Source organism: Podarcis tiliguerta (assembly GCF_965153285.1).
Source record: "Podarcis tiliguerta genome assembly, chromosome: 1".
Lineage (NCBI taxonomy): Eukaryota > Metazoa > Chordata > Lepidosauria > Squamata > Lacertidae > Podarcis > Podarcis tiliguerta.
In genome coordinates, this window is record NC_139534.1 from 51,380,174 (window position 1) to 51,405,605 (window position 25,432).

At 48.2% G+C, this 25,432-nt stretch overlaps 2 protein-coding genes across 12 annotated transcripts; one reads left to right on the forward strand and one right to left on the reverse strand.

The window, feature by feature from the left end:
• Nucleotides 1-14,677, reverse strand: ZNF142 (zinc finger protein 142). Of its 10 annotated transcripts, none has more exons than XM_083444652.1 (10): nt 14,543-14,677; nt 13,775-13,858; nt 11,745-12,055; nt 9,526-10,239; nt 8,728-8,976; nt 7,365-8,177; nt 5,855-6,032; nt 2,500-5,731; nt 1,624-1,729; nt 1-740 (listed from the first exon to the last, which is right to left on the reverse strand). In XM_083444652.1, exons 3-10 carry the CDS (start codon nt 12,004-12,006, stop codon nt 253-255), a joined length of 6,042 nt encoding a protein of 2,013 aa, XP_083300778.1. In that variant the 5' UTR covers nt 12,007-12,055; nt 13,775-13,858; nt 14,543-14,677; the 3' UTR covers nt 1-252. The 10 variants fall into 10 exon arrangements, with proteins under 10 accessions (XP_083300778.1, XP_083300780.1, XP_083300784.1 ...); XM_083444654.1 differs by having other exon boundaries at nt 13,771-13,858; XM_083444658.1 differs by lacking the exon at nt 14,543-14,677 and adding an exon at nt 14,452-14,508 and having other exon boundaries at nt 13,771-13,858.
• BCS1L (BCS1 homolog, ubiquinol-cytochrome c reductase complex chaperone) lies at nt 14,629-23,900 on the forward strand. 2 transcript variants are annotated; one of them, XM_083444763.1, is made up of 9 exons: nt 14,629-14,755; nt 14,969-15,050; nt 17,208-17,583; nt 17,731-17,870; nt 18,744-18,938; nt 19,653-19,716; nt 19,922-20,091; nt 21,386-21,503; nt 23,432-23,900. In XM_083444763.1, exons 3-9 carry the CDS (start codon nt 17,264-17,266, stop codon nt 23,682-23,684), a joined length of 1,260 nt encoding a protein of 419 aa, XP_083300889.1. In that variant the 5' UTR covers nt 14,629-14,755; nt 14,969-15,050; nt 17,208-17,263; the 3' UTR covers nt 23,685-23,900. The 2 variants fall into 2 exon arrangements, with proteins under 2 accessions (XP_083300889.1, XP_083300890.1); XM_083444764.1 differs by lacking the exon at nt 14,969-15,050 and having other exon boundaries at nt 14,642-14,749.
• Nucleotides 23,901-25,432: the final 1,532 nt, after the last annotated feature.

Here is a 25,432-nt window from a genome sequence, read left to right on the forward strand (position 1 = left end):
TTGCAAAGAAAGCTGGAGATCCCTTTTATACAGTCACATATTTTACATCCCATGTACAGATATGACTATAAAACATACACAATGGCGTACGCCTGACCTACAGAGGCCAGTGTTTGCCCTAGCGGGCTTGAAACAGCTTGGATGGGCACATCGTGTGCTTCCAGGCTGAGGGCTTCCACCCACTTCCAGTTCATGGAAACCACAGCAAAGTGTCATCTCAATGTGCAAAGTTCATTTCCCCCCAGGTTTGACTTAGCCATGCGGTGACACCTGGGCCTCGATCACCTCTGGGTGCTTGGAGGGGGGAATCTCCAGCTGAGCATCATGTAGGTGGACAGGAAGTGTACTAGGGTCCTTGCCCACCCCTTTGCTGAGATCCCCCTCCATCCCGCCCTGCTCAGGGTGGTGCCTCTGCAGATGCTTGATCACTTGGAACTTCTGCTTGGCTTTGTAGCTGCAGTAGCGGCAGAAGAAAGGGTGCTCGTTGGTGTGCGTGAGATAGTGATGCCGCAAGCCGGCTGCCCACCGGAAACCCCGGTAGCAGACGTTGCAGACATACGGCTTTTCCTCGCTGTGCTTCTTCAGGTGCGTCTTGAGGAGGAAGCGAGTCTTAAAGGCCTTCCCGCACTGCTCGCAGATGAAAGAGCGGGCCTCGCGGTGGCGCGTCTCCTTGTGGATGCGCAGGGCATCGGCACGGTTGGTGCAGTACTCGCACTCGTCACACTGATATGGCTTGATCCCTGTGTAGAAAGCACAGAGCAACACACTGGAAGCAGGTGGGAGATGCCAGACCATCAAAACCAAGCCACAGCCCATGTGTCTTCCACCTCAACAGTGCTCAACATTGCCACTCATCCATGCTCTAAAGGATGGTGCATGCCCTGGCGAAAGGAGTGTCCCCAAATCTCCACTCAGTACTGCAGCCTCATATGTTGGTCTTGAACTATGGCTACAAAAATACCCCAAATTCTAATGAAAACTCCTTCAGCAGCCCAAATGCTACCAGGCAGAAATGCTCTCAAATGGAAATAAGCGGTTGTATCAGACTCAGAGCAGACCTATTAAATCAATGGACATGGCTAACTTAAGCCTCTTGATTTCAATGGGTATACTCTAAGCACGGCCCAAGTTTCATCAGTGTGGCAGTCAGTGCATTATTAACCAGAAGGATTGGAGATGGAACAAGGAAAGCAAGAATGCCTGCGGTGAGATATGTATTTCAAAATTGATGTGTACCAACACTTCCAAAAGCTACAGTCAGTTCTTTACTCTGATATCCCCACCCAAAATAGATGCACTGGTGGACCAGCAACATTTCAAAAGGGACAATATTCTGTCTAGTTCTTCACAGAACAGACTGCTGCCACATTTCTTCAAGTATCTACAGATCACCGTGTCTACTCTCATAAATCCAATTGTGATGAAAGAAATCTCTATCAAATCTGGACCATGCCAACTGTTTGCCTCTGCATACAGCTTTTGAAAGGTTACAAGAGGTTCTGTTCTTCACATCACGTGAACAAAACACATGGCCCTGCAAGGCTTTATCCCCCCAAGAGGAACAGAGGCTGCCCTTTCTAGCTCCTGAGTGCCCAGACCTCCAAATTCCAGTGAAGCACTTGCCTGTATGCTTTGTCATGTGGTACTTCAGTTGATTCACCCACTTGCACTTGTAGCCGCATTCCGGGCAAAGGTACTTCCTCTCCTCCTTGTGTATGCGCATGTGATACTGGGCAGAGAGAGGGAGACAAAGGGGGGGGGGAGGTCACACATGTGGGACACCAACCTCACAAGTGGTTTAATTCAGTTACTTGACTGGAACATTATTATGAACCCAGGAAACAAGGAAGACTAAACAGTGAAGCAAATGTATCAACAGGTACCCTGGGCTCCTTTGGGAGGAAGGGCAGGAGATAAATTGTATAAAGAAAAAAATAATTCACCCAGTGGACCCGTGGTCCTAACAGGCAACCTGGATGACAGTCCTCTTGCACAAGGACAGAGAGGGAATACTACGGACAGTAAGGCACTGAAAAGTCACAGTAACAAAGGCCAGACTTAACCCACCGCATCTGAGGCACTCCTTAGTTTTGTTTCTTGTTTTTGTTTTTCATTTCAACCTTTCAAAATGCATGCAGGAGAGGGGCAAGACTGGCTGAAGCATAAGAGAGAGTTGTAAGATTTCAAGAGAGGAGGAAGAGATCAGAATCACAGACTGGAAGCAGCCAGTCTAGCTGGGCTGAAAAAAACCCCCGGATAGCAACAGATGTTTCATATGGTCTGTCACTGAAAGGCGATCGTATTAGACAATTACTGGATAGGTTTTGCCTCCACTGGTGGCAATTAAATCTTCTAACAGGAAGTTAAAACCAGAACAAATGAAGCTAAAGTTAAGTCCCTCCGAAAGGGGAAACAGATAGGTACATACTGGGCAGGGGGTGGACAAATCAGGCAAGGCAATCATTATTAACCATCATCCCAAGCATGGATGGCTCTCACCTTGAGTCGCGAAGGATCAGCGCAGGCGTACTGGCACAGGTGGCACTTGTAAGGCTTCTCCCCGGTGTGGATGCGGATGTGCCACGTGATCTTCTGCTTGTTCTTGGTGGCGTACTCGCAGTCGGAGCACTTGTAGATGCGGGTGCCACCGTGGCCCTTCACGTGGTGGTCCAGGACCAGCTGGTGGCAGCAACTGAAGTCGCAGAAGGAGCACCTGAGCAGCCTCTCGCTGGCCGCGGGGGGTTCATGGGCCTCCAAGTAGTGGCTCACCAGCTGCTGCCGCTCCTTGGCCGCGTAGCTGCAGATGTCGCAGCGGTGGCTGAAGTGCAGCTTCTTGTGCTCCTCCAGCTCCTCGCGGGTGGCCAGCGTGGCCTTGCAGGTGGCGCACTCCAGGTGCGGGTGCTGCTTCTGGACGTGGCACTTGAGGGTGGCCTCGCTGTGGCAGACGAAGGTGCAGCGAGGGCAGGCGTAGGAGACCTTCTCCTCATGCTGGCGCAGGGCATGCTGCTTGAGGGCCGTCTCCGAGCTGAAGCGGGCTTGGCAGTGGGCGCAGGCAAAGTTCAGCTCCCCCTGGTGGCAGCTGTTGACGTGGCGGGTGATGTCGTTCTGGATGTAGCCGCTGTAGTCACAGAGTGGGCAGAAGTGGGTGGGCTTCTTCTCGTGGACCCGCAGGCGGTGGATGCGCAGCTTGGAGTTGGTGCCGAAAGTTTGGCCGCAGGTGGGGCAGGCGATGCGGCCCACGCCTGTGTGCAAAGACTGGTGGGCATCCAGCCGGTAGCGCCGGGTGGTGCTGAACTCGCAGTAAGGGCACTTGTGGGGCTTCTCGCCCTCGTGCTTGATGCGCACGTGCTGGCGCAGACAGCGCACCTGCTTGCAGGTGAAGTCGCACTGGCGGCAGGCCAGCTGCGGCCGGCTGCTGTAGTACTTGCGGTGGAGTTTGCGGTGCAGTCGGAGCGCTGCCGCGGCCTTGGAAGTGAAGGGGCACAGCGTGCAGCGGAACTCGCCCAGCTTCAGGCAGCCCCGCTTCTTGTGGGTCTTCAGGGCACGCTCCTGGTGGCACGTGAAGGGGCAGGAGGGGCAGGAGAAGTGCCGCTTCTTGTGTGTGGCCACAGGGCGGGGAGAGCTTGCTCCCGCTGGCTCATTGGCCCGACCCATCTCCTTGCAGATGATTTGTCCATTTGCTTGCTGATCTCCGCCCTCCGAGTCCGCCCTGCGCTTGGTCCTTTCCAGCAGCCGGGTGGGATGAGCTTCAACGTGCCCCTCCAACTGGTGGATCTTAACGGCCCTCTTAGAATGGAACGGCTTAGAGCACAATGGGCAGCAGAACTGCTCTGAGCCACGGCAGCCGTCCTCTACGTGGGAGCGGATGGTGGACACCCGTGAACAGGCAAAAGAACAGGCTTTGCAGTGGAACTTGCTCTGCTCCACATAGTATTTCTCTAAGGGATAGCTAGCTGTGTCAGCGGTAGCTCCTGGCAACTGTTCTTCTACCATGGTTTCAGGGACATCCTGAGATGGCTTCTCTTGCAAACTAATGGCCAAGGACTGTGTGTTGGGAAGGACAGCGGCCGCAGATTCAGCATTCACAGGCGTCGGTTCTGCATCCCAGGAAGCCTTTTGAAGCTTGCTCACCTCCTCGTCCGGGGCTCCTGCCTCATTCTTCTTAGCCTCCGCTATTTCCAGGCTCTTGCCATTGGGCTGTACTGCAGCAGGCTGGTCTAAGCAGGCTGCTTTCCCGCCAGTCTTCTTCACGAGGGCCGGACATTTCTTAAGGAGGTGGGTATTCAGGCCTCTCTGCTGCTTGAAAATGGCCCCACACTCCTGGCACACCAAGGGGCATTTCCTGCCATGACAGCCAGCTTTGCAGTGCACCAGCATTGACTTCTCCTTCCTGGTGATGTAAGAGCATTTCTCACACTTGAAGACGCGGCTCTCGGACTGAACCACCAACATCTGCACCCTGCCTTCCAGGACCAGGGTTTCGGCTTGCTCCTTGTCCTGCCTCCTTAGAGCTTTCAGCACAGATTCTGAATCGGAGCCTTCTTCAGAGGGAGGAAGCATATCTTCTGGGGCAAGGAGAGTCTCGTGGCCAGTAACAGGTCGAAGAGAATCTTGCTTTGACCCCTTTGGCCAAGCTTCCTCTATACTGGGTTCTTTGCACCCCAATCCCTGCTCAGGGCTGGGTGGTGCCTGCTGAAGTTCAGAGTCCCGCCCATCACCCTTACTGTCCCCCAGATCCTGCTGAGCATCTTTTTTGTTCTCTTCAACAGTCCTTGACCCAGCATCTTTCTCCAGCTCCATCTCTCTATCCTCATGTACCTCTGCCTCCTCCTCAAAGTCAGGGATGTCGTCGAGAGCAGATTCGCTGTCCTCCAGGAGGAGGGACTCCTTGGAACCTAATGCTTCATAGGCCGATTCCACCTCCTTAGAATTCAGGGCCGCCCCACTGTCTGGCATTGCTGCGGGCATCTCCTCAACCAGCTGCTCTGGGTCAGAGCTACACAGGGTCTCCAGATGCAGTGTGCAAGTTGGAAGGGGCTTCCCAATACTGCCTGATTCCCCTGAGCCCTTCGGAAAGGCTTTGGTTGAGACTTCCTCTGAAGGGGCTGCATCTGTCTTACTATGGTCTTGCTCTCCCACCACTTCCTCTCTCCCAGTCTCAGCATTGCCTTCACTCCCAAAGAGAGACATGATGAAAGTCTCCTGGGGGCCATCCTCCTCCTGGACCTCTGAAACAAGGGCCTTGGTTTTGTCATGCCTCCTGGGGAGGGAGGGACTGGGCTCAGCATGGAGGGTCATGGCCAGGTTGTAACTGAGCAGCACCTCCGTCGAGGTGACCTCCAGCTCCTTGCTGGCATAGTTCTCCTGCCAGCCCTTGTCACCGGGCACATAGCCGTGGACCTTGCGCTTGTGGAAGAAAAGGCTGGTATTGCTGAAGGTGCGGTAAGGGCAGAGGGCGCAACGGAACTCCCTCTGCTTGGTGTGCTTGCAGTTCTCGTGGTTGAGCAGGGCTTGCTTGTATTTGGTCTGGTAGCTGCAGTACTGACACTGGAAGACGGGGGACTGGTAGTTCTGGGAGTGCTTCGCCTGCATGTGCTTCTGCAGCTCATACTTGCGCTTGCAAGCAAAGCCACACACCTCGCAGATCAAGGACTTGCCCTGGTGGCGCAGCTTGTGGCTGCTCAGCTGGTCGGCCCGGTGGCAGCGGTAGGAACACTGGTTACACTGATACCTGGTTGCACACAAAAGAAGAGTGGGTCAAGGCCGTGGAAGGAGAAAGGCCTCAGCTCTGCATACGGATTACTTCCTGATACAGGAAACAAGCCAGGGGAAGGGGATGGGGGTCTCTCAGTACCTCAGATCTCCCGTGTGCTTCCGCATGTGAACGTTCAGGTAGTGCTTCCACTTTGTCACATAGCCACACTCAGTGCACATGTAGTTCTTGTCGTCAGAGTGGGTCAGCATATGCTTGGAAAGGTAGCTCACGTCTCGGCAAGTGAAGTCGCACAGCTGGCATTTGTGAGGCTTCTCTCCTAAAGTCACAGAGCAAACTGGAAGCTGTGGATTGACAGTCCTGCGCACAGTACCCCTTCGGGGCAGCAGATTTTCAATTTAAAATGAGGCCCTACCTTGCCCCGCCCCACAAACGAAACCCCAAAATAAATAGTAGCACTTCCTTCCCACAGCATATTGCTATACTGTCACTGCATATGGATGCCACCCAGGTTTCAACCATGTGTGGCACTGCCCTCAAGTAAGCATTAACAAGCATGCCTTCCCACGGTGCAAGTGTAGAGGTGAGTGGCAATGATCCCATCAGCTAAGCAGCAATCCCTGCCTCTTTCTCACTCCAAAGTGGGGAGGAAGGCTAGGGCTGCTTGGCTGCTGCATCACCACAGCACTGCGAGTGCCTTCACCATGCAGGGCCACAAACTGGAAAGTCCTTCTCCACGTTCCTGCCCTTTGCTTGCCAGACCTTCCTGCTTTGGAGGGGCTTGCTGGGAGGTTGGGGTGGGCAGGTAAATGCGACAGTGCCCTAAGCACCTTCACCTAGCGGCATCCAAGGCTGCTAGCTGGGAAAAGGAAAGGCTGGTGGGAAATTGCAACTAAAATGGGGAATGGGCTGCCAAAAATTGCAAACCCCAACAAAGGTCTAGTCAGGGAATCTAACTTTATACTGAAGACTGTTGAACTCTATAACCAGAACTGAAATTCTGTTGTCAGACTAAAGTTCGGAAATCTGGCAAATCTGCCTAAATTTCACTAAAGAATCTCAATCCTTTTCCAGTACAGAATCTAGGTCTTTCAACAAGAGGTGTGGGGGCCGAACCTGCATGAAGGGGGCCCCAGAAGGCCAGAATTTTGTACAAGAAAAACAAGTATAACCTGTGGGTCCTCAATCTATATCTGAATTTTAAGTCTCCATCACAATGATCAAAGTAGAGGTCTGGAAGGAGTTTCCTTTCAAGTTTAGAATGTATGAATTTCATTATTTCACACCTTTCCTCTAAGGAGCACGAGGTGGCACCTGTAGTTCCCACCTCAGCTCCCACCTCTCCCGACAAAAACCCTGTGAGGCAAGTTAAGTCTGAGAATATGTGACTGACCCAAGAAAAACCCAGTGAAAGCTTCTGAGAGTCAGGAATATTAACCTAGGTCTCCCTAGTCCTTCAGTATACAAATAAGGCAACTGTTCCCATAGTGGAAAAGGGTAGAACTAAAGAAGTAGGAGCAGGTAGGAAAATTAGGACTACAGACCTGCCGTTCAGAGCACTATGAGACAGCAGGAGACAAAGGGGACAAGCAAACAAGCAGACACGTTCCAGAGCTTCCCTAGGAGTCCCCATGCAGGGAAGCAAACTTGCCTGTGTGGAGCAGCATGTGGCGGATGAGGACCCTCTTGTGCGCCGTGGCGAAGTTGCACTCGGTGCACTTGTGGATCTTCTCACTGGCGTGCATCTTGCCCACGTGGTCGTGGAATTCCACAGAGTTGAATGTGGCAAAGGGGCAGAAGCTGCACTGGAGCTGCTCGCTCCCCGGGTGGCCTTGCTTCTTATGCTTGCGGAAGACGTGCTTGTTGGAGCAGATGAAGTCGCACTGCTGGCAGTGGAAGGCGTAGTGCGTCTTGCGATGCGCTTCCATGACCTCCGCGGTGGGGAAGAGCAGGGAGCAGGCGTAGTACTTGCACTCCACCGCTTTGATGTAGTGCGCCTCCCTGACGTGCCGCAGGAAGTCCTTGCGGTCCTCGGTGCAGTAGCTGCAGTCGGCCTGGAAGCAGCTCAGCTGCTTGGGCTCTGCCTTGTGGGTCTTCAGGTGCTCCTTGAGGGCATGGCTGAGCTTGAACGTCTCCTTGCACACAGGACAGGAGTAGACGTCCGAGTAGAAGTTGGAGATGTCCTCGTGCATGCTGGCCATGTGCCTGTTGAGGGCATTCTTCTCTACAGAGCTGTAGTGGCAGAGTGGGCAGCGGTGGGTTTTCTCCCCGTTCTCACGCATCATGTGGATCTTCAGCTTGCTCTTGCTGGTGAAGAACTTCTGGCAGTTTGGGCACTGCAGCCTGGGGTCAGGGAAGTGGAGGTGTAGGTGTTCCACCAGGTGAGTCCGCTTCTTGAAGCAACGCTTGCACTCCGGACACATGTGGGTCTTGAACAGGTATTTGGAGTCCTCAACCGCACCTTCTGCAATGAGAGGAGCATGCCTTAAGTGCAGAGGAATGAATAAAAGGGCCTTTGGTCATGCTCCAGAAGTCTATTTTGCCTGCCTCTCATCTCTAGCAATAACAGTTGCTCCGAACTGCAATCTCTTCCCATGTTCTCTCTACCCTACAATAAAAAATTATTGCAATGGCCTATAACAATAGAGGGGTTTTTTTACAGACATGAAATTTATCTAAAAAACCCAGCCTATGCTTAAGAGCTTCTAGTAGCTCAGGAGATTTAGGGATAATTGGGAATCAGTTAGCACCCACTGGAGAATAGCCATTGCATTCAATGCTCCACCCCACTCCAAAGAAAAGAAAGCATCACAAATAGATTTCCAAGCAGAAGTGGGAAGTAATGTGTGAAGTAGTTTGCCTCTGAACTCAGGAAAGAAAACAACCAGTTCAGGCAGGGAGACCCTCTTCAAATATAGGGCATGCTGTAATATGCCAGTGCATTTGCTGTTTGGCAAAGCTTTTCTAAGAAATGCCAGAAACTGTACTGCTCGCAAATTAATGCAAGTCTCTACCTTTGATCAGCTGAGCCTTTGTTCTTTTAGAAGATGCTTTCTTCTCAAAGCTCTCCTTCTCCACCACCACCTCCTCCTCCTCCTCCTCCTCCTGAAATTCATCCCCTGTGTCTTCCTTGGGTCCTGAGTCCTCAGGAGGCACATGACTGCTACCAACATGTGCCCCCAGGCCAGGCTCCATTTCAGTCACATCCCAACCACTCTGAACTTCCAAGCAATTCTCAGCCTTGTTTAGTGGTTCTTCCCTTCCTTGGAAAGAAAATGAAATATAAACCAGGGACTCCATTTTTTTATAGAGAAAAGGCTTGAGATGAGCAAATGATAACATGCAAATAAATGCATATTGAGAACCAGGCAAAGGGAAGTAGAACAGGAACTAGAAAAGAGGGTTAAAATTAAGACACATAAAAAGTGGAAATAAGACCTTCATGGTTTGAGGATTAAACTTTGGGCATTTTCAAAGGGAGAGCTGCTCTCGGCTACTGCATTCCCCCAACTTTCCCACCATTTCAAATCCCTTTCCCTGCCATAGTTCACCATTCAGAATCTACCACCATCTTTTCATGCTATAATTTTCCACATCCACAAACAATATCATTCCACAAAGCCGACTGACTAATGGAGCTTCACCCCTTTACCTCTGCCTATGGCATTGTCTCTAAGTGAAGTGGAAGCTGTCACAAAAGTGAGTTAAGAGACCCCTAGGATCCAGTGGGGTTTTTAAGAAGTAGGTGGCTGGCATCACTCCCAAGCATTCCCCCTTCTGCCCACCCTAGTCTCTTCCTCAGCCCCAGGTACCTGATGTTAGAAGCAGATGGTGGGTGAGCCGCTTCCCCACTATGGCAGTGAAGCTGTGCTCAGTGCTCTCAGCAACTGCTCCCGTCTCCAGCGCTGCCTCCGCATCCTGCTGTGTGGCCTCCTGCAGATGGCTGTGTCGGTGCTGCCCAAACTGCTTGGTGTTGCCGCTGATGAAGTCACAGTGCCTACAGTGAAACGGGAAGTGGCTTCTGCGGTGAAGGTCCATGTCCTCTCGGCTTCGGAATAAGAGCGAGCAGCCACGGTAGGTGCAGGTGACTGGGCACACCTGGTGGACGTGCCGCAGGTGCCCCCGGAGTTGCTTGCGATCCTCCGAGCTGAAATGACAGCCTTCTTCAAAGCACACTTGGGGACCCGTAGGTTTTTGGTGATCCCTGAAATGCTCCTTCAGCTTAGTGGGCAAGGCAAACTCCACCTGACAAACAGGGCACAAGAGGGGATCGGTACAGAATTCAGGGTCCTGCCTGCTTCTATCCAGCAAGCCCTGCGCTTGTGCCTCATAGACTGTCGACTGCTCTCCAGAGACAGCCAGGCTCTGGCTTGTAAGGCCCAGTGGTAGCTCTTGGAGCTGAGGGATGCTTGCAAGTTGTCCTCTGGGAAGCTCAATGCACTGATGCTGGGAAAGCAGGCCAGGGTCAGAGAAGCTCTGCCCACACCGTTCGCAGAAATAGAGCTCCACAACTTTAACCAAGACCTCTGTAAGGAGATATTTAAAAAACAACAACAGCTGAAAATAAGGTAGAAAAAAATCCACACACCCCTACCTCATGCCTCAGTTCAAATCTCGTCCAAGGCAAAAATTACTAAAAACTGCGTCAGCTTACAGGCAAGGATTCTCCAAAGCTCTGCCACAGCCATCAGCATATAGGTGGAGAGTCACCTATAAGAACTGTTATCAGAACACAGGATTCAATTCAAAAGGGTTGGAGCGGGGGGGTGGGGGGGACTCTCCATGCTTCAGGTGTTTAGAACCACACCCAAACATTTTCATAGGAAAAGATCACCAGTTTGATTTGAAGGAGGGCAATGGTAGGACCACTGCTTAATTTTCAAACGTGTCCCTTACTATCCTGTCTCAGTGTGTACTACCTATATGAATCTTGCCTCTCAAATTCCTTTGCAAGATCACTGATGCCAATCACTCCCTTGTAAGCTTCCAACTCCTTAACACCTAAGCCCCCTTCCCACATGCCACCACCTAAACATCCCTGTAAGTGGTGTCTTCTCCTTCATTAAGCATCCTACCCTACTTTGCCGTAAATATGGTACCCTGCAAATCCTATGCTCTTGATGTCCTCCAAGGCACCGCACTGCACTCTCCCATCTCCCATATCCTATACCCCTCATGCTCCTCAGCACTGTTAAAAGAGACGGGGGCAGAGGATGATGTTGAGGCACACAGTATCAGCCCCTTTGCCCTAATAAAGACATTAGCTTCTTAGTCCTAAAGATAGTTCAGTCATTTGTACTGAGTATGGCAGAGGCACTGCAGGCAAAACTGTAGACCTCAAAGAACATAGTAATGCCTCTGGTCCTTATATTCCACGGCATTAGTCCAATATTTATCACCATGACATTGAAGGGTAGCTCCCATAAGCAGCCTTATGAAGGTGCAGCAAACAGATCCACAGTAAGCTTCATGCCTATTTGCAAGCTCAGCAATATCCCATCAGATACAGTGAAAATAAATCCCTGCCTCCTCCTATTAGGCAAATACACCTTGCACCTTTTCCATCTCAGCTGCTCACAGTACCTCAAGCAAATCTAGCCACAGTCATAGCTTATCTTGGTGACTTGCTGGACAATTGATAATAACAAGGACCCAGGAACCCCGATCAGAACACAATCTCCATTCTCTCCAATTCCTAGAGCAGATAAAAGAATGTGGCAGATATCCCTTCTCCCAGATAACAGATGTACTAACTTTACCCTCATTTCTCTTGCATTTATTCACTGCTGACTACTTAAAATGTATCAAAGCAACTTACAATTACAGAATACAGTATCAGGTGCAGAAAAGCCAGACTACTTTTTCACAGGTCTCTTGGCCTTTTGTACCAGACCTAAGATCCTAAGGCTTCTTTCTGATGCTCCTTTAGAATACAAATGCTACATGACAGAAACCACTCACACTAAAAGATGACAGTGACAAAGTGGTTCATTCTTACATGGTTACGAAGACCCATCAGGGCACAACATACCTGTAGTGCTGCCAGGATTGCTGAGGGACATGCTGCTAGTCACGGCTTCTACAAATATTTCAACACCAGCAGTTTCTGTTCCTACCACAGAAGCCTCTGTTAAAAGCAAGCTTTGTCCCACCACTAAGTTCTCACTGGAGATGCTATGGTTGTTCTCATTTCCAGCATCTGTTGAGCCGGGTAGCAAGAGCTCCTGGCATAGTGCGTTCATCTTGTCTCCTCCCACAGGTTCCGTTGTAACTGCTCCCGTGCTCATTGTCATTCACTCCTCAGTGTAGCCTTGCACCATGACATAAAGTGGGGTACAGCTCCTGTTAAAAACATAGCAAGAAAATGGTACCATTGCTTTCCTGAAGAGAAGCAACCAAGGATTAAGTTTTTCAAAATAAATGAGTATGGGGTGGTTTTGTAATGCCCAATATTAACTGTTAGCTTTGTTAGTATTAGGCAGCTATTGGAGTTGGCAACTATGTCTGCTTAAGCAGAAAGCTCAACAGGACAGTATTTGGTTCAGGATAGGAAAATTCAGGACATTCACAGATTTACTTTCCTGGGGAAGAGAAGCACAGAGGAAAGATGAAAGTTTATGCAGCTATGTCAGTGGCTTTTACAATCAAGTCTGGAATAGACTAAAACCAACTGTATGGAGGCTTAAGGCTGCTGAAGAATTTAGAGCTGAAAACACTTTGATAGTCTTTATCACTGCATCTAGGCTGTCAAAACATAATGGGGCTTGCTCTACCATTAGATAAGATAGCAATTTATTGGGTTATTTGCAGCCTACCCTCACAGCCTGAAGAGGTTTTGCCAGTCTACTTCCACTGGCCAGCACAGTCTACTGTCTTCTATTAGCTCAGTTAAAAGCATCTCCATTACTGCAAAACATATTACATCCCAGAACCAATATGCAGAATGTTCTGCTTTAGCAACACAGCAGAGCCCAACACTACAATCCTGCAGACTTCTTCCTGTACAAGATTATATATATAATACCAAGCTGTACTTTTTCACTCTAGCTGGTAAAGGTATGTTAATTCTTCCTGTGTAAAGCCCAGTACTTTAATCAATAGGAACACTCTCTCCAGATTTCTTTCTTCAAATCTTGGAGTCTAAACACCTTGGTAATAGTTTCACATACAGCTGAACTCCACTGCATTCATTCCAGATAAACCTGGCTCAGAGATGGGCAGTTGTAACTGGATGAAAAGCTAATTTCCAGGATTAGACTCACACTGGGACATACATTTTGGGGGTTTGAATTTGCTTCCTGTAACAACAGCACACAGAACTGCCTACTGGCACACAGTAAAACTCACAAATATGTTACCTAATCATTTTGGCATGCATCTGCAGATAATCATGCCCAAGACTGTTTAGAGGAAAGATTCCAGACCAAATTAACATAAGTAACAGCGTGCTAGATATGCAAGTGCCTTGTATGCTTGATGATATAGTTATTTCTATGATTAACAAAACTTCCAGAAAAAATAAAGGGCACTGCCCATTTAGAATTAAAAGTCCTGTCAGCTTCTGCCAAACTTTCACCCACTGTTGTTCCCCTGTAAACGGTATTTAGAAACATGATATCCCTGAACCTAGAGGCAGAATATAGCCATCACACCTAGAAGCCACTAATAGACTTATTGTCTGTGAATTTGTCTAGCTCCCTTTTTAAAGTAACACGAGCTACTGGCTACCACTACATATTGTGGCAGTGAGTTCCATACCTTAATTACACACTGTATAAAGAAGTCCTTCCTTCTATATACCCTGAATCTCCTATCCTTCAGCTCCGTTAGATGACCCCAGGCTCCAATATTAGGAGAGAAGGAGAAAAACATGGTTCTGTTTGCCTTCTCTACACCATGCATCGTTTTATACACATCTTACCATATCCCCTCTCCTGCATGTTTTTGGATAGCAGCTGGCAAGTGATCCCAACTAGCTGGAGTAAAGCAGCCCTGCAGGAATCTAGCCACCTGACTGGGTGGTGAAGCAGGCTTTAAAACAATGAGGCTGAACTTACACACCGGGTTTCCTCTCCTCCTCCTGGTGGGCTTCTTCTGCAGCCGTTCAGGCTCCCAGTGCCAGGCGTGGGCCATCTTTACTGCTCTCTGAAGTGCAAGGGAAGAGAAAGAGAGAGAAAAATACGGATATTTTAAGGGAAAGGATGAACGAGGATGCCTGAGGCAGAATGGCCAGTAACCAACTCCAGGGCTCAGCTTAGCCCTGTGGGGGCCCCTTCCTTTTCAGGCCATGACCCGCCCGCCCCAACCCCATTACAAAGCACACATACAACAGCATTAGGGGGCCAATGAGTCTCTGGGAGCACCTTTTGCCTTCCTTGCACCCCTGTGAGACATAGCTGTCAACGTTTTTCTTTTTTTAAGGGAAATTCCCTTATTCCGAATAGGATTCCTCGCAAGAAAAGGGAAAAGTTGACAGCTATGCCGTGAGAGTCTTGGAGGGCCCACCCAAGTCAACTCACCACCGGGCACCTCCTTCCCTTTCCCTCTTTGGTTTGCTTGTCCACCGCCTTCCTAGGCCAACGAGGAGCCCCACAGCCCCATCCCACTTAAAACAAAACAAAAGCTCTTCCTTTCACTTCTCCCCCCCCCCAGGAAGAACGAGACTCATCCCCCCTCCCCGCTTTGTGCCGCCCAGAGCCCGCTCCCACCCCGCAACTCTATGGTAACTGCTGACTGACGTTCCAGGACCAGAGGCGGCACCATAAAGGGAAGCTTTCGAGAGCGACTTCCAGGGATTGCCGTAACCGCTTTAAAGGGGTTAATCTTCACCTCGCAAGTCCAGAACCCAGGCAGGCAGGCAAATGGTTGGGTTGGCGTGACCGCGAAGGAAAAAATATAGACACGTAACGCTCCCTCAGGGACCATAGAGTGCCGGAAAACGCGTCCGCTCTGCTGTCACATATAAGCACAGGAAATGCCGACTTCGGTCCAACTTCCGCCTTCTGAAGCTGGGGGTTATCGTAGAGATAGAAAAAGGTGAGAGTTGCACACTACCCTTATCGTAACTTCTGATTTTAGGATCGAATTCTTGTCCCTACTGCAAGATAGAGGATTCACCCCGAAGATATCAAAACGACTGTCATTATGCATTTGTAGAGAATCATCATCAAAGGATATTTATGCTAATATACATTTATAAGTTTATACATTTACAGTATAAGTTTACTGTAACTCTTTTCATATCTCTATATCTAGGGGGACGATAGAGTAGAGAAAAGAATTGTTTCCGGTCAAAGAACCATAGAGAAAAGCAAGGCAAGAGAGGCGCTACCCGGAGGTGAGGTCTTTAATGCGTGGAGAGCGTGTTCTACTCTGCGGGTGTTGTTCCTTTATGCCGGGCGTGTGGAAGGGGGCACGAAGGAAAGGACCTTCTTGATGCTATGGGGGCGATTAAGTGCTGCAAGAGAAAAGGGCGGCGGGTTCAGATGATTCTCCTTTCGAGGCAGGAAATTGAGCCTGAGACCCTGCATCATTTCAGCCGGGAGTCAGTTCCATTGGACTCAATGGGACTTAACCCCATAGAGAGGTTTCCTCCTCAGCATCGCACCCCTTTTAAAAGTGTGGAGAAAAGTATTATAAATTTTCCTATCTCTAGTCGTGGTAGGCAGATGTTTCCAGAGCAGCAACCAACATTTGGGCTGTGGCTGACTTTCCAAAAAACACACACACACAAGTAATGAAAATTTTCAGAGAGCATCAGTTCAGTTTCTACTTTCCACAAATGCTATTGGAAATAAACAGCAAGCTCCACAGAGCAGACAAAATGCTAACTCAAACAGAAGAAATTCAAAGTGAATATGAGCTGCAAAACATGATTGATTTACTATTCGGCCCCCATGTATTTGGCGGAGTAACTAGTTGCCGAGTTATGTTTCTCTAGCTTTCTGGGCCACACAACAAGCTACTTTTGAGTGACCTTTCAAAATTTTATTGTGGTGGCATGGGGAGGGGGTCTGCCCAATAAATCAAAAACTTCATTGGGCATGCCTAAGCATTTGAGCTAGAAAAGGGCAGTCCAAATTGAGCAACTTCCCTATGATAAAGAGCTACAATGGTGGGGGTGGAGGTGGGGACGTTAGTTCAGGGAAAAAACAGGTAAAGGGGAACATGTTATATAAAATTATGCATGATGTGGAGAAAGCAGATAGAATTCCTGGTTAAGAAGACTCCTTCCCCGTTCAGTTCAATTCAAAGTATAAAGTGTTTATTGTGTTTAAGATAAGCATAAACACCCTAGCTACATAAACTTTTAAGAGATGCTGGTACATCATGAACTATTCTACTATACAGTCAAATCTTGGTTCCCAAACACCTCCGTTACCATATGCTTTGGCTTCCAAATGCTGAAAACCTGAAAGTAAATGTTCCGGTTTTCGAACATTTTTTGGAACCCAAACGTCTGACACAGCTTCCACCTGAGTGCAAGAAGCTCTTGCAACTAATCGGAAGCCACACCTCGGTTATCGAACATTTCGGAAGTTGAACGGTCTTCCAGAATGGATTATGTTCGACAACCAAGGTTTGATTAATTAGAAGTAAAACTTTACCATACTAGCTCCGTCTCCGCCACTTCCCACACTGTGGAATGAAAACATACACCATCATGTAACATAAAACAACCCCATGACTGCAAGCATGGAGCAAGAATCCTAACGAGCTCAGCATGCTATAGGTTACAGCATGTAACCTTCAGCTTCTCTGCTGGTACCTTGCACCGAGCAAAACCTCTTCACAGTGAATACCTCATACTCCTGCCAATGCTGCTGCAGCCTTGGCTTTATACCCATCTCTGCACATACACACATTAGAGAAAGAGAAGATGAATGAGTGACGCTCCAGGCATTTAGCCTTCGACTATTTTAAGCCACCCAGTGAAGCCGGTGTGCTAACTTAACAGCATGGGGAATGGGCTGCTGAAGACACGGCCTAAGCACAGAGTGCAATTTCACCAATTTTTCCAGATTACACCGACAAAAGCAAGCTAGTTTTCTTTACACAAGCCAAAATGGCGGCAGCCTTGCTTTGCAATCTTTCAAACTACTATAGAGAGGGAAGCTGAATTTGTGAGTATGTATGCATAATTACTTGTATTCTGGTTTTCCAGTGGGGAGGGATCTGCCAGGGTTTTTATTTTGCTAAAATAAGGTAGCATGGAAGAGGCTAAAGCAGGTGTGGTGAGACTTTAGCTCTCCAGATGTTGCTGAACTCCAACTCCCATCAGCCCCGGCAAGCACAGCCAATGGCCAGGGAAGGAGTTGTAGTTCAGCAACATCTGGAGGGTCAAAGTTCCTCACACCCAGGTTAAAGAGAACTTGTCAATAAAGCTCGTCTTCTGGAAGAAGTAATTAGGTGACCAATATACTTGCCACCCATATCTTCATAATTAATTTGTTGTTTTTTTCTCTTCCTCTCCATGTGTTGTTCTGGTGTTTAGAAGAAATGCTGCTAGGAATGGCTCTTTAGCACTGGAGTTATTTCCCCACCCACAACATGCCCTTTTCTGACTTTGTCTCGGCCCTGAAGGACAATCCATACTTCGGAGCAGGCTTTGGCCTGGTGGGTGTAGGTACAGCCTTGGCCCTGGCCCGTAAAGGGGCACAGCTTGGCTTGGTGGCTTTCAGGCGGCATTGTATGATCACCCTAGAGGTGCCAAGCAAGGACAAGAGTTACCACTGGCTGCTGAGCTGGATCTCTCACCATGCAAAGCACACCCAGCACCTGAGCGTGGAGACCTCATACCTGCAGCATGAGAGTGGCCGTATCAGTACCAAGTTTGACTTTATCCCCAGCCCTGGGAACCATTTCATTTGGTAAGTGAGGCCATGGAACGTCTTTGGGATGGGCAGAAGTATTGCAAGGCTAATAAGGAAGCGGTGGTCATGAATATTGCACGCTTGCTCATCCAGTTGTCTCCCCACCACCAGTTCCTGTTCACATGTTCCCTGCTCTGCTTCCAGGTATAAAAGCAAGTGGATCCGCATTGAACGGAACCGGGAGAAACAAATGATTGACCTGCATACGGGCACCCCCTGGGAATCTGTCACCTTCACAGCAATCGGTAGCAACCGAGAAGTTTTCTTCAACATCCTGCAGGAAGGTACAATAGCTCTCCTTGGTTGTAGTGGTGCCTGCTGGCAAGGGTGGGTAATACATTTAATGATGATGTTGGCAGTAGGAATGAATAGATCAGTCTATTTCTGGGCCCAGGTTTGTTTTACATGTGTTCTTTAGTAAGTCCATTCCATCCTGTTTCTGCATTAATCTGCAATTAAAAAAAAAACAAATATGCAAAAAATCATGTTTAAATACATACCTAAATATATTTTTATGAAGTAGCTATGATTGTAGCTCATTGTATGGATTTCTAAATGTATTTTATTCCAAATTATGCATTTTGCATGCCTTTGGGCATTTTTTGAACTGAAAACTGTGTTTCAAAATTTAGAGAAGGCCAAAGTCTGATGGCTAGTTATGTTCTGTTCTGCACCTGATTCCAGGAGGTACAAATTATATCACTCTGCATCAGAGTTCACAGAACTCCAGTTCCTTAAGTACCCCTACTTAGAGCTGGGGCTATCCTCCAAATTGACACATTCTCTTTGGTGATGCTTCCTTGCTTCTTTGTTATATTTAGCAGACAGGCGATTTCCCTCTACCTCCTTCCCATCTGTATCCAGATGTGCAGTTAGAAGAGTTTGGATTTGATATCCCGCTTTATCACTACCCGAAGGAGTCTCAAAGCGGCTAACATTCTCCTTTCCCTTCCTCCCCCACAACAAACACTCTGTGAGGTGAGTGGGGCTGAGAGATTTCAAAGAAGTATGGCTGGCCCAAGGTCACCCAGCAGCTGCATGTGGAGGAGCGGAGACACGAACCTGGTTCCCCAGATTACGAGACTCTTAACCACTACACCACACTGGCTCTCTAACCAGTTAGCTCCCTTTCCTCAGCTTTGTTCCTTTCTCTGCAGCCAAAGAATTGGCTCTGAGGCAGCAAGAAGGAAAGACGGTGATGTACACAGCCATGGGGGCTGAATGGCGGCCATTTGGTTTCCCACGACGTCGGCGTCCGCTCACCTCTGTAGTGCTTGAGAAAGGAGTGTCCGAGAGAATTGTGCAGGATGTGAAAGAGTTCACTGGTAACCCCAAGTGGTACATTGATCGAGGTGAGTTTACCTTTCAGGGAGTGACATTCAGATACCCTCACAACCTGAGCTTTTCCTTTATGAGCTAAATTAAGGCAGGTGGGATGCCACTTACGGAGCCAGTATATCCCATTATTTAGCCCAGATTATCATTCTCAATGCCCTCTGCTATTGCGCACAAAGGCATCTCTGCGGCCTTCTGCATCCCTGTCATTTCCAAACTGTCTGTGCCTTCTTCCTGCTTTGGACTCCCAACTGTCATGATGCCTCTCTCTTCTGATGAGTGCAGCGGGAAGCCTCTTCTTACCTCATTGCAATCTCTACAACAGCCCCTGCATAGTCTCAATCCTTGAGAATTAGGAACTATCCCTTACTTTCTATGAGAGAGACTGTCCTAGCTAGTCTCTGCACAGCCAAGTACTGATAAACCAAACGTTCACTAAGTTTCTGGCATTTGCCACAATATTTTGTATCAACTGTTTGCCAAGTTGGTTAAAGTAATGCTTTTGTTCAGGGTGCCCTAAACCTTTAGGGTGGCAGGAAATTGGGTACTCTGTCAGAGCCCTGTGCAATATATTTCTTTATCAGCAGCTGGAATTGGCCACTATGGAATGAGCTCAAGGAATCATCGATCAGCTCATTCTTATTCTCGGGTGTGATGATGGTAGCTCAGATTTCATAAGAAGTTGGAATAGGCTGAGTTTTCTGCCTTTTGACTAGCCTCTTTGTCTGTAGGAATCCCCTATCGGAGAGGATACCTGCTGTACGGGCCCCCAGGTTGTGGAAAGAGCAGTTTCATGTGAGTACCATGTCCTCAGCTTTTCTTCCCAACCCCCAACCCCCCTTTTCTCAAAGTTGTTGACCATGGATACAGTCTCTGAGGGGTACCTCCCTGGGCACCTTGTGTAGCTCCTGGTCAGGAATCACTCCCTACAGCTTACACCTTTGCACAAGGTGTTGTCATAGTTTTCTTCAGTGGAAACATTGTCCTTTGTCTATCACAGCACAGCCCTTGCTGGAGAACTTCAGTACAGCATCTGTCTCCTGAGCCTGAGCGACCGCAGCCTCTCTGACGATCGTCTTAACCACCTCCTGAGCGTAGCTCCTCAACAGAGCATCATCCTCCTGGAGGACGTGGACGCTGCTTTCGTCAGCCGGGATCTTGCTGCCGAAAGTGAGTGACAGGCAGATGGCGCCTCCCCACTCTCTTGTTCCAGGCTGCCCTTTTCTGCTGCCTCTGACTGAGCTGGGACCAAGCGTTCATCACCCCTGTGTTGTAACTCTGTGGAGGCATCCTGATTAAGTGCTGCACCGCAGCATCTTTCCCAAGCTAATTGTTCATTCAGAGTGGGGGGAATGAGAGCTGAACAGTAGCTCCTTCCTCCAAGCTGCACTTTGCAATGGGATTCGGGTTGGTGACCTGGTGCTGACAAAGAGGGGTCAATGACTCAGGACACCAATATCTTTTGGAAAATGTCTTCCCTTACGAACCTACCCAGACCCTTTGATTTTTTATCCTCCTACTAATGCCCACTCTGAGGGAGGTCTGGAGTGTGGTGACAAGGAAGAGGGTGTTCCAGTCAGGGCTCCCCACTTGTGGAATGCTCTTCACAGTGGGGTCCTCCTGGGGCCATCATTAAAATTCTTTTGGCACCAGGTAAAAACTTAACTCAGGTATTTGACAGATGGTGATGATTTGCTGGATGATATGCTTTGTTGCCAAGTTTTCCCCCTGCTGCTTTACTGTGTCTGTTCTCTGGATTTTTGTACAGTTTCTTTTTAATTGCAACGTATTGCTCTCTTTCCTTCTTATTGAGGGTTTTGGGGTTTTTTTGCTTTATGTCTTTAAAATTTTGTGAGTTACTTAGATACTTCTTCTTATTGAGTCTTGTTGTTGTTTTTTTGCTTTATGTCTTTAAAACTTTGTGAGTTACTTCGATACTTTTTACGTAGCAAGCTACCGATAGATTGAATAAATATAATGATAAATAATTATCTGCAGGCTTTAATGTGACACCTATTCCAAATCAGTTATCCATATACAAAGAGAGACTTGAAACAAGACAGGCGTTTGGGGACAGGTTTACATCTTTTGCATTGTGGAAGAGATTCGCCAGCAGAGATCCTAGAGGCACTTCTTTTTGCCAGCCTTCTTTTGACATAGGATCCCGACTGTTTATTGTCCTGCTTTCTATCGACTTGCATTTTGCCACCAGGTGGCATGATTTTCTCTGACCCCTTCATGTATCTATTTGGACAGCAGTGTGTCAGGAACATTTCGCAAACCACTGCACATCAGGCAGGGAGCATAAAGCTGGTACTACTGTGACATAAGACCACAACAGTGGGATTGTTGCCCTTCCCCTGGAAGGCTATAAACCTAGACAGAATTTGGGCAGCCCTTGGTTACAACTGTACCTATTGTGTCTCCCTCTGAGCTGTCTCTGTGCCGCTGTGTTTCCCTCCAGACCCCAACGCATACCAAGGCATGGGACGCCTGACTTTCAGTGGCCTTCTCAACGCATTGGATGGTGTGGCTTCCTCCGAAGCAAGGATCGTATTCATGACCACCAATTATGTGGACAGGTCAGAAGCATTGCACAGAAAATGGGGGCAGATAGAGAGGTTGTTAGCTGCAGAAGATAACCTTTTGCTTGGGAAGGATCATTTAATGGCACCCAAGGAAGGTAGTGGCTGATAGGCTGGAGTCTACAGTGGTTTAGGATTCTACATTCCTCTAGCAGCTAAATCAAAACTGTTGTAACAGAAGTAGGAAGGGGAAAGGGGGAGCGGAAGGAGACGATGTAGCAACAACTTACAGTCCCATAGAGAAATTTCTTCATCACCTTCCCCTCACAACATGAAGTCCCACACTGGTGACGCATTGAAACCACCAGCCGGCATGTGGTGAGGACACTAACACCATGATAACCTCGCCCAACCCATTCCACTCAACCCTCTCACATTTGGTGCCAAAGCATGCCACGAGGAAAAGTTAGGTATCCCGAGGCAGGTTTTTGAATCCCTCGGTAGCCCAAACGCAGACAGGAGCAGGACTGTTGTTTTGCCAGGGAAACAGCTACACACACACACACACACAGGAAGGACCAGTATTCCAGCAAATCAGCCTACTTCACCGCTCAGTGGCTGGGAGGAAGCTTGCAAATGGAGTCCCTTTGGTGGTAGGCCACTTCGATCCAAAGGGTTAACTTCCCTTGGTGGGACCAAGGATTCCTCAAGTAACACAGTGCCTAAGTTGTCTCCATTGGTGTTTTTGAGGTGAAGACAAGCTAGGGGTGGAGGAGAGTTTTGTTTTGTCTGCATTTTCAAGCAAGCTAGCCAAATTTTTACCTCCCAAACGAATTTACAATTATCCTTCAGCTTCCCCACTCCTCCAAATTTTGCAATACAGTCCTTGGTTCCCAAAATGCATTAAGATTTTTTTTTTTTTTTAGGAGGCAATGCATTTAGAGATGCATACCCTGTGATAAATACTATTTAAATATGCATTTATAATAAAATGCATTTTTAAATACGAATTTCTGTATGGATTTTTTAAATTAAAAAAATACAGATCTTAAAGTGGAAAAGCAACAGAGCAGACTTAACACCTGTAACACTTTGGACATGGACCCCAAATAAACTGATCCGTCCATCCCTAGCTCACACAAGGCAACTCCATGAGCTTCCTTGTAACTCAGTCAAGAAGGAGATTGCAGTGAGTAACAGAGGAGGGCAGTTTGTGACCCACCCCTTGGAAGTGCTGTCTTTATGAGGCAAAGTCTGCCTTTCTGGGGACCAGCTGGTAACTATTTTAAGTATAAAAAGGAGGAAGGCAGCAGGAATGAACACTTCCTGTTCCAGAAGATGATACTATAGGAGAAGACGGAAGAGAATCTTATCTTGGGGCTCTTGTAGTCCCCAAGACCTGTGACACATCCTCTCCTACAAGCACAGGACTCTGTCAGCCATGTAAGCCTGGTGCTGAAGGAGTCATGTGCAGGGTAGAAGAGCAAATGCTCAGCAGACAGGGTCAGACAGTTAAAACTGTCTGGGTAAGGCTTTGGGTAACGCTGGGGTCATGCTTGCTAGGGAGTGGTCTGGGGTATATATACATATGGACTTCTGCCTCCTTTGGTCATGCTGGTTTGCAGCATTTAACACAGAAGCTGAAGATCTGGTTCTGTCCTTGTTTACTGTTCCTGGTTCCATGCAGGCTCCTCTGAGATTGTAGGAGGGCATGGGTAACTTGGCAGGTATGGAGAAAGAGGAGCATGATGGGTGAGTGCAGCAAGATGTGGGTGTAGTTAAATTACAAGGCACTGTTACTTTATATTCTTTTAGAGAGTAGCTCAAAGAAAATAAAGGGGAGAGCAGATTCCCTTAGCCCTGTTTCTTCTTGGGGTTGGAGAGAGAACAAGGAGATGATACCCCAAGTGAGAGGAGCATAGAGAACCTTATTTCCCACCTGAGCATTTGCTGAGCCTCATTTGTCTTCTCCTCTTTCCCTGCAGGCTCGATCCAGCCCTAGTTCGCCCTGGCCGGGTGGACCTGAAGCAGTACGTGGGGTACTGCTCAGAGTGGCAGCTCGGGCGCATGTTCCAGAGGTTCTACCCAGACCAGCCAGCAGCTGCGGCCGAGGAGTTTGCCAAACAGGCCGTGTCTGCCTCTGATCGGATCAGTGCTGCGCAAGTCCAAGGCCACTTCATGCTATACAAGGCGGATCCGGACGCAGCCCTTAAGAACGTGCAAGCTCTTATATCCTGACGTTGAACAAAGCCCGAGACCGCTTTGCATATGGCTTCCCCAGGAAAAGGGTTGTTTGCATGCATGGATTTGTTTAGACGGGATGAGATAATCATGAGGATGATGCCATCCACATGTTCACCTCAGTGAGGCCACCTTTTTGTAAAGAAAATAAAGAGCAACCCAACATAACTCCTACAATGCAACTCTTGAAAATGAATAAATGTGAAGCTCAGGTGTTGTGGAACTTATGTCCTCCAGATGGCAAATGTTAACACCTGAGGAGAGGCCCAAAAGGTGTTATAACTAGGCGGAGGGGACAGACACACACAAACACAACACACGCAACGTGATTTCAGGGTATATGCCTGCTGTTTATGAACTCCTAGTTACTCAGTGGCATGATCTATAGCAGATTCTACACCAAAGCCCTAATCCTGTTATTGCCAGAATCATTTGGTGCGAGGGAAAGGCAGTGGAGGTTCAATGGTGAGAGCAGCCAACCCTGTGACATGTTCTCTTCATACAGGTAGACACTTGACTGCACTGTGAAGAAAAGGGCTTGTTTAATTATACCCTTTAAAGATAGAATCTGTCTGCTGGCATTACAATCAAGACTTTTGCCATTTAAAATATGTATTTGCCAATAGGTAAATGTTGTGCGTGCCTGGCCTTGTTTCTCTTTCAGGCTATGGCAAAGTCTCGTGAGCTGAAGTGGTTTTTACCGACCATCGCAAAAGTATCTGGCTCCTTCACACTGACCACGCTCCTCTTTTGGAACAGGAGTACGCGTCGGAATATCACATCATAACTGACCAGGTAGCCATCATTGTACATGTATAGCTTGTGGTCATTGGGGTTGTAGCTTGTGCTTTGTGGTGTGCCTGTGAGCTTTTCCAGGATGATGTCCATAGAGCCTTCTGTGGCTGTGTTAGTGTCATATTTGTAAAAGATCTTCTCTTTGTGTTCAGACACCCGCATCAAGGCATACATCACCCCACAGATCATGAAGGTGCCGGTTGCCTTAGGCTTGTACATTGAGGTTTGCCATGACTTGACTATTGTCAGAATATTGGGATCCAGCTGCCCAATCATTATTTTCCCCTTGTTTTTTTCCATGGAGTAAATGAGCCACAGTCCATTCTCATCCCCGGAGAAATCAAAAGTCCTGCCAATTGATTCCGCTATAAGAGTACCAGTTGTTGAACACGTACTGTCATTGATCAGCTGTTCATTACATGTTTGCCTTCCAAAATTCTCACTAAAGCAGGTGGTCATCATCCCTTTTGGGATCATTTGCAAACCTGAGAACTGCTGTGAGCACTAAGCACAAGCACATGCTACATTCTATTAGTAAGTGCAACAGAATGCTTCTTTCAAGTCTAATGTCAAATGACGGGGGGACCCTGTGGCACCAGAAGGGCTCTGCAGGCCTCTTTATAATATAAAGAATTGACGTCCGAGGAAATTTCTGAAAGGCGGCACTTTGTCCTGGATCCTAGGCAAGTCAATAACCACATATATATGTGTGCACGCGCAGTAAGCTACGTATGCCGTAAACAGCACTGCCAGATCTCTAACGATTCCCAAGTTGTTTGATCTGAGTTAATGGTTACAATGAGGTTCTCCATGCAGGCTGGGTTAGGACGTACTGTTAGTGCCATTGAGTGTTCTCCTTGAGGCGGGTGGTTCCACTTCTATTTATAGCAACACCCAGGTGTGAAACAGCACTTGCTCTTCTTGCCCATGTTACAACAGCAAAACATGGA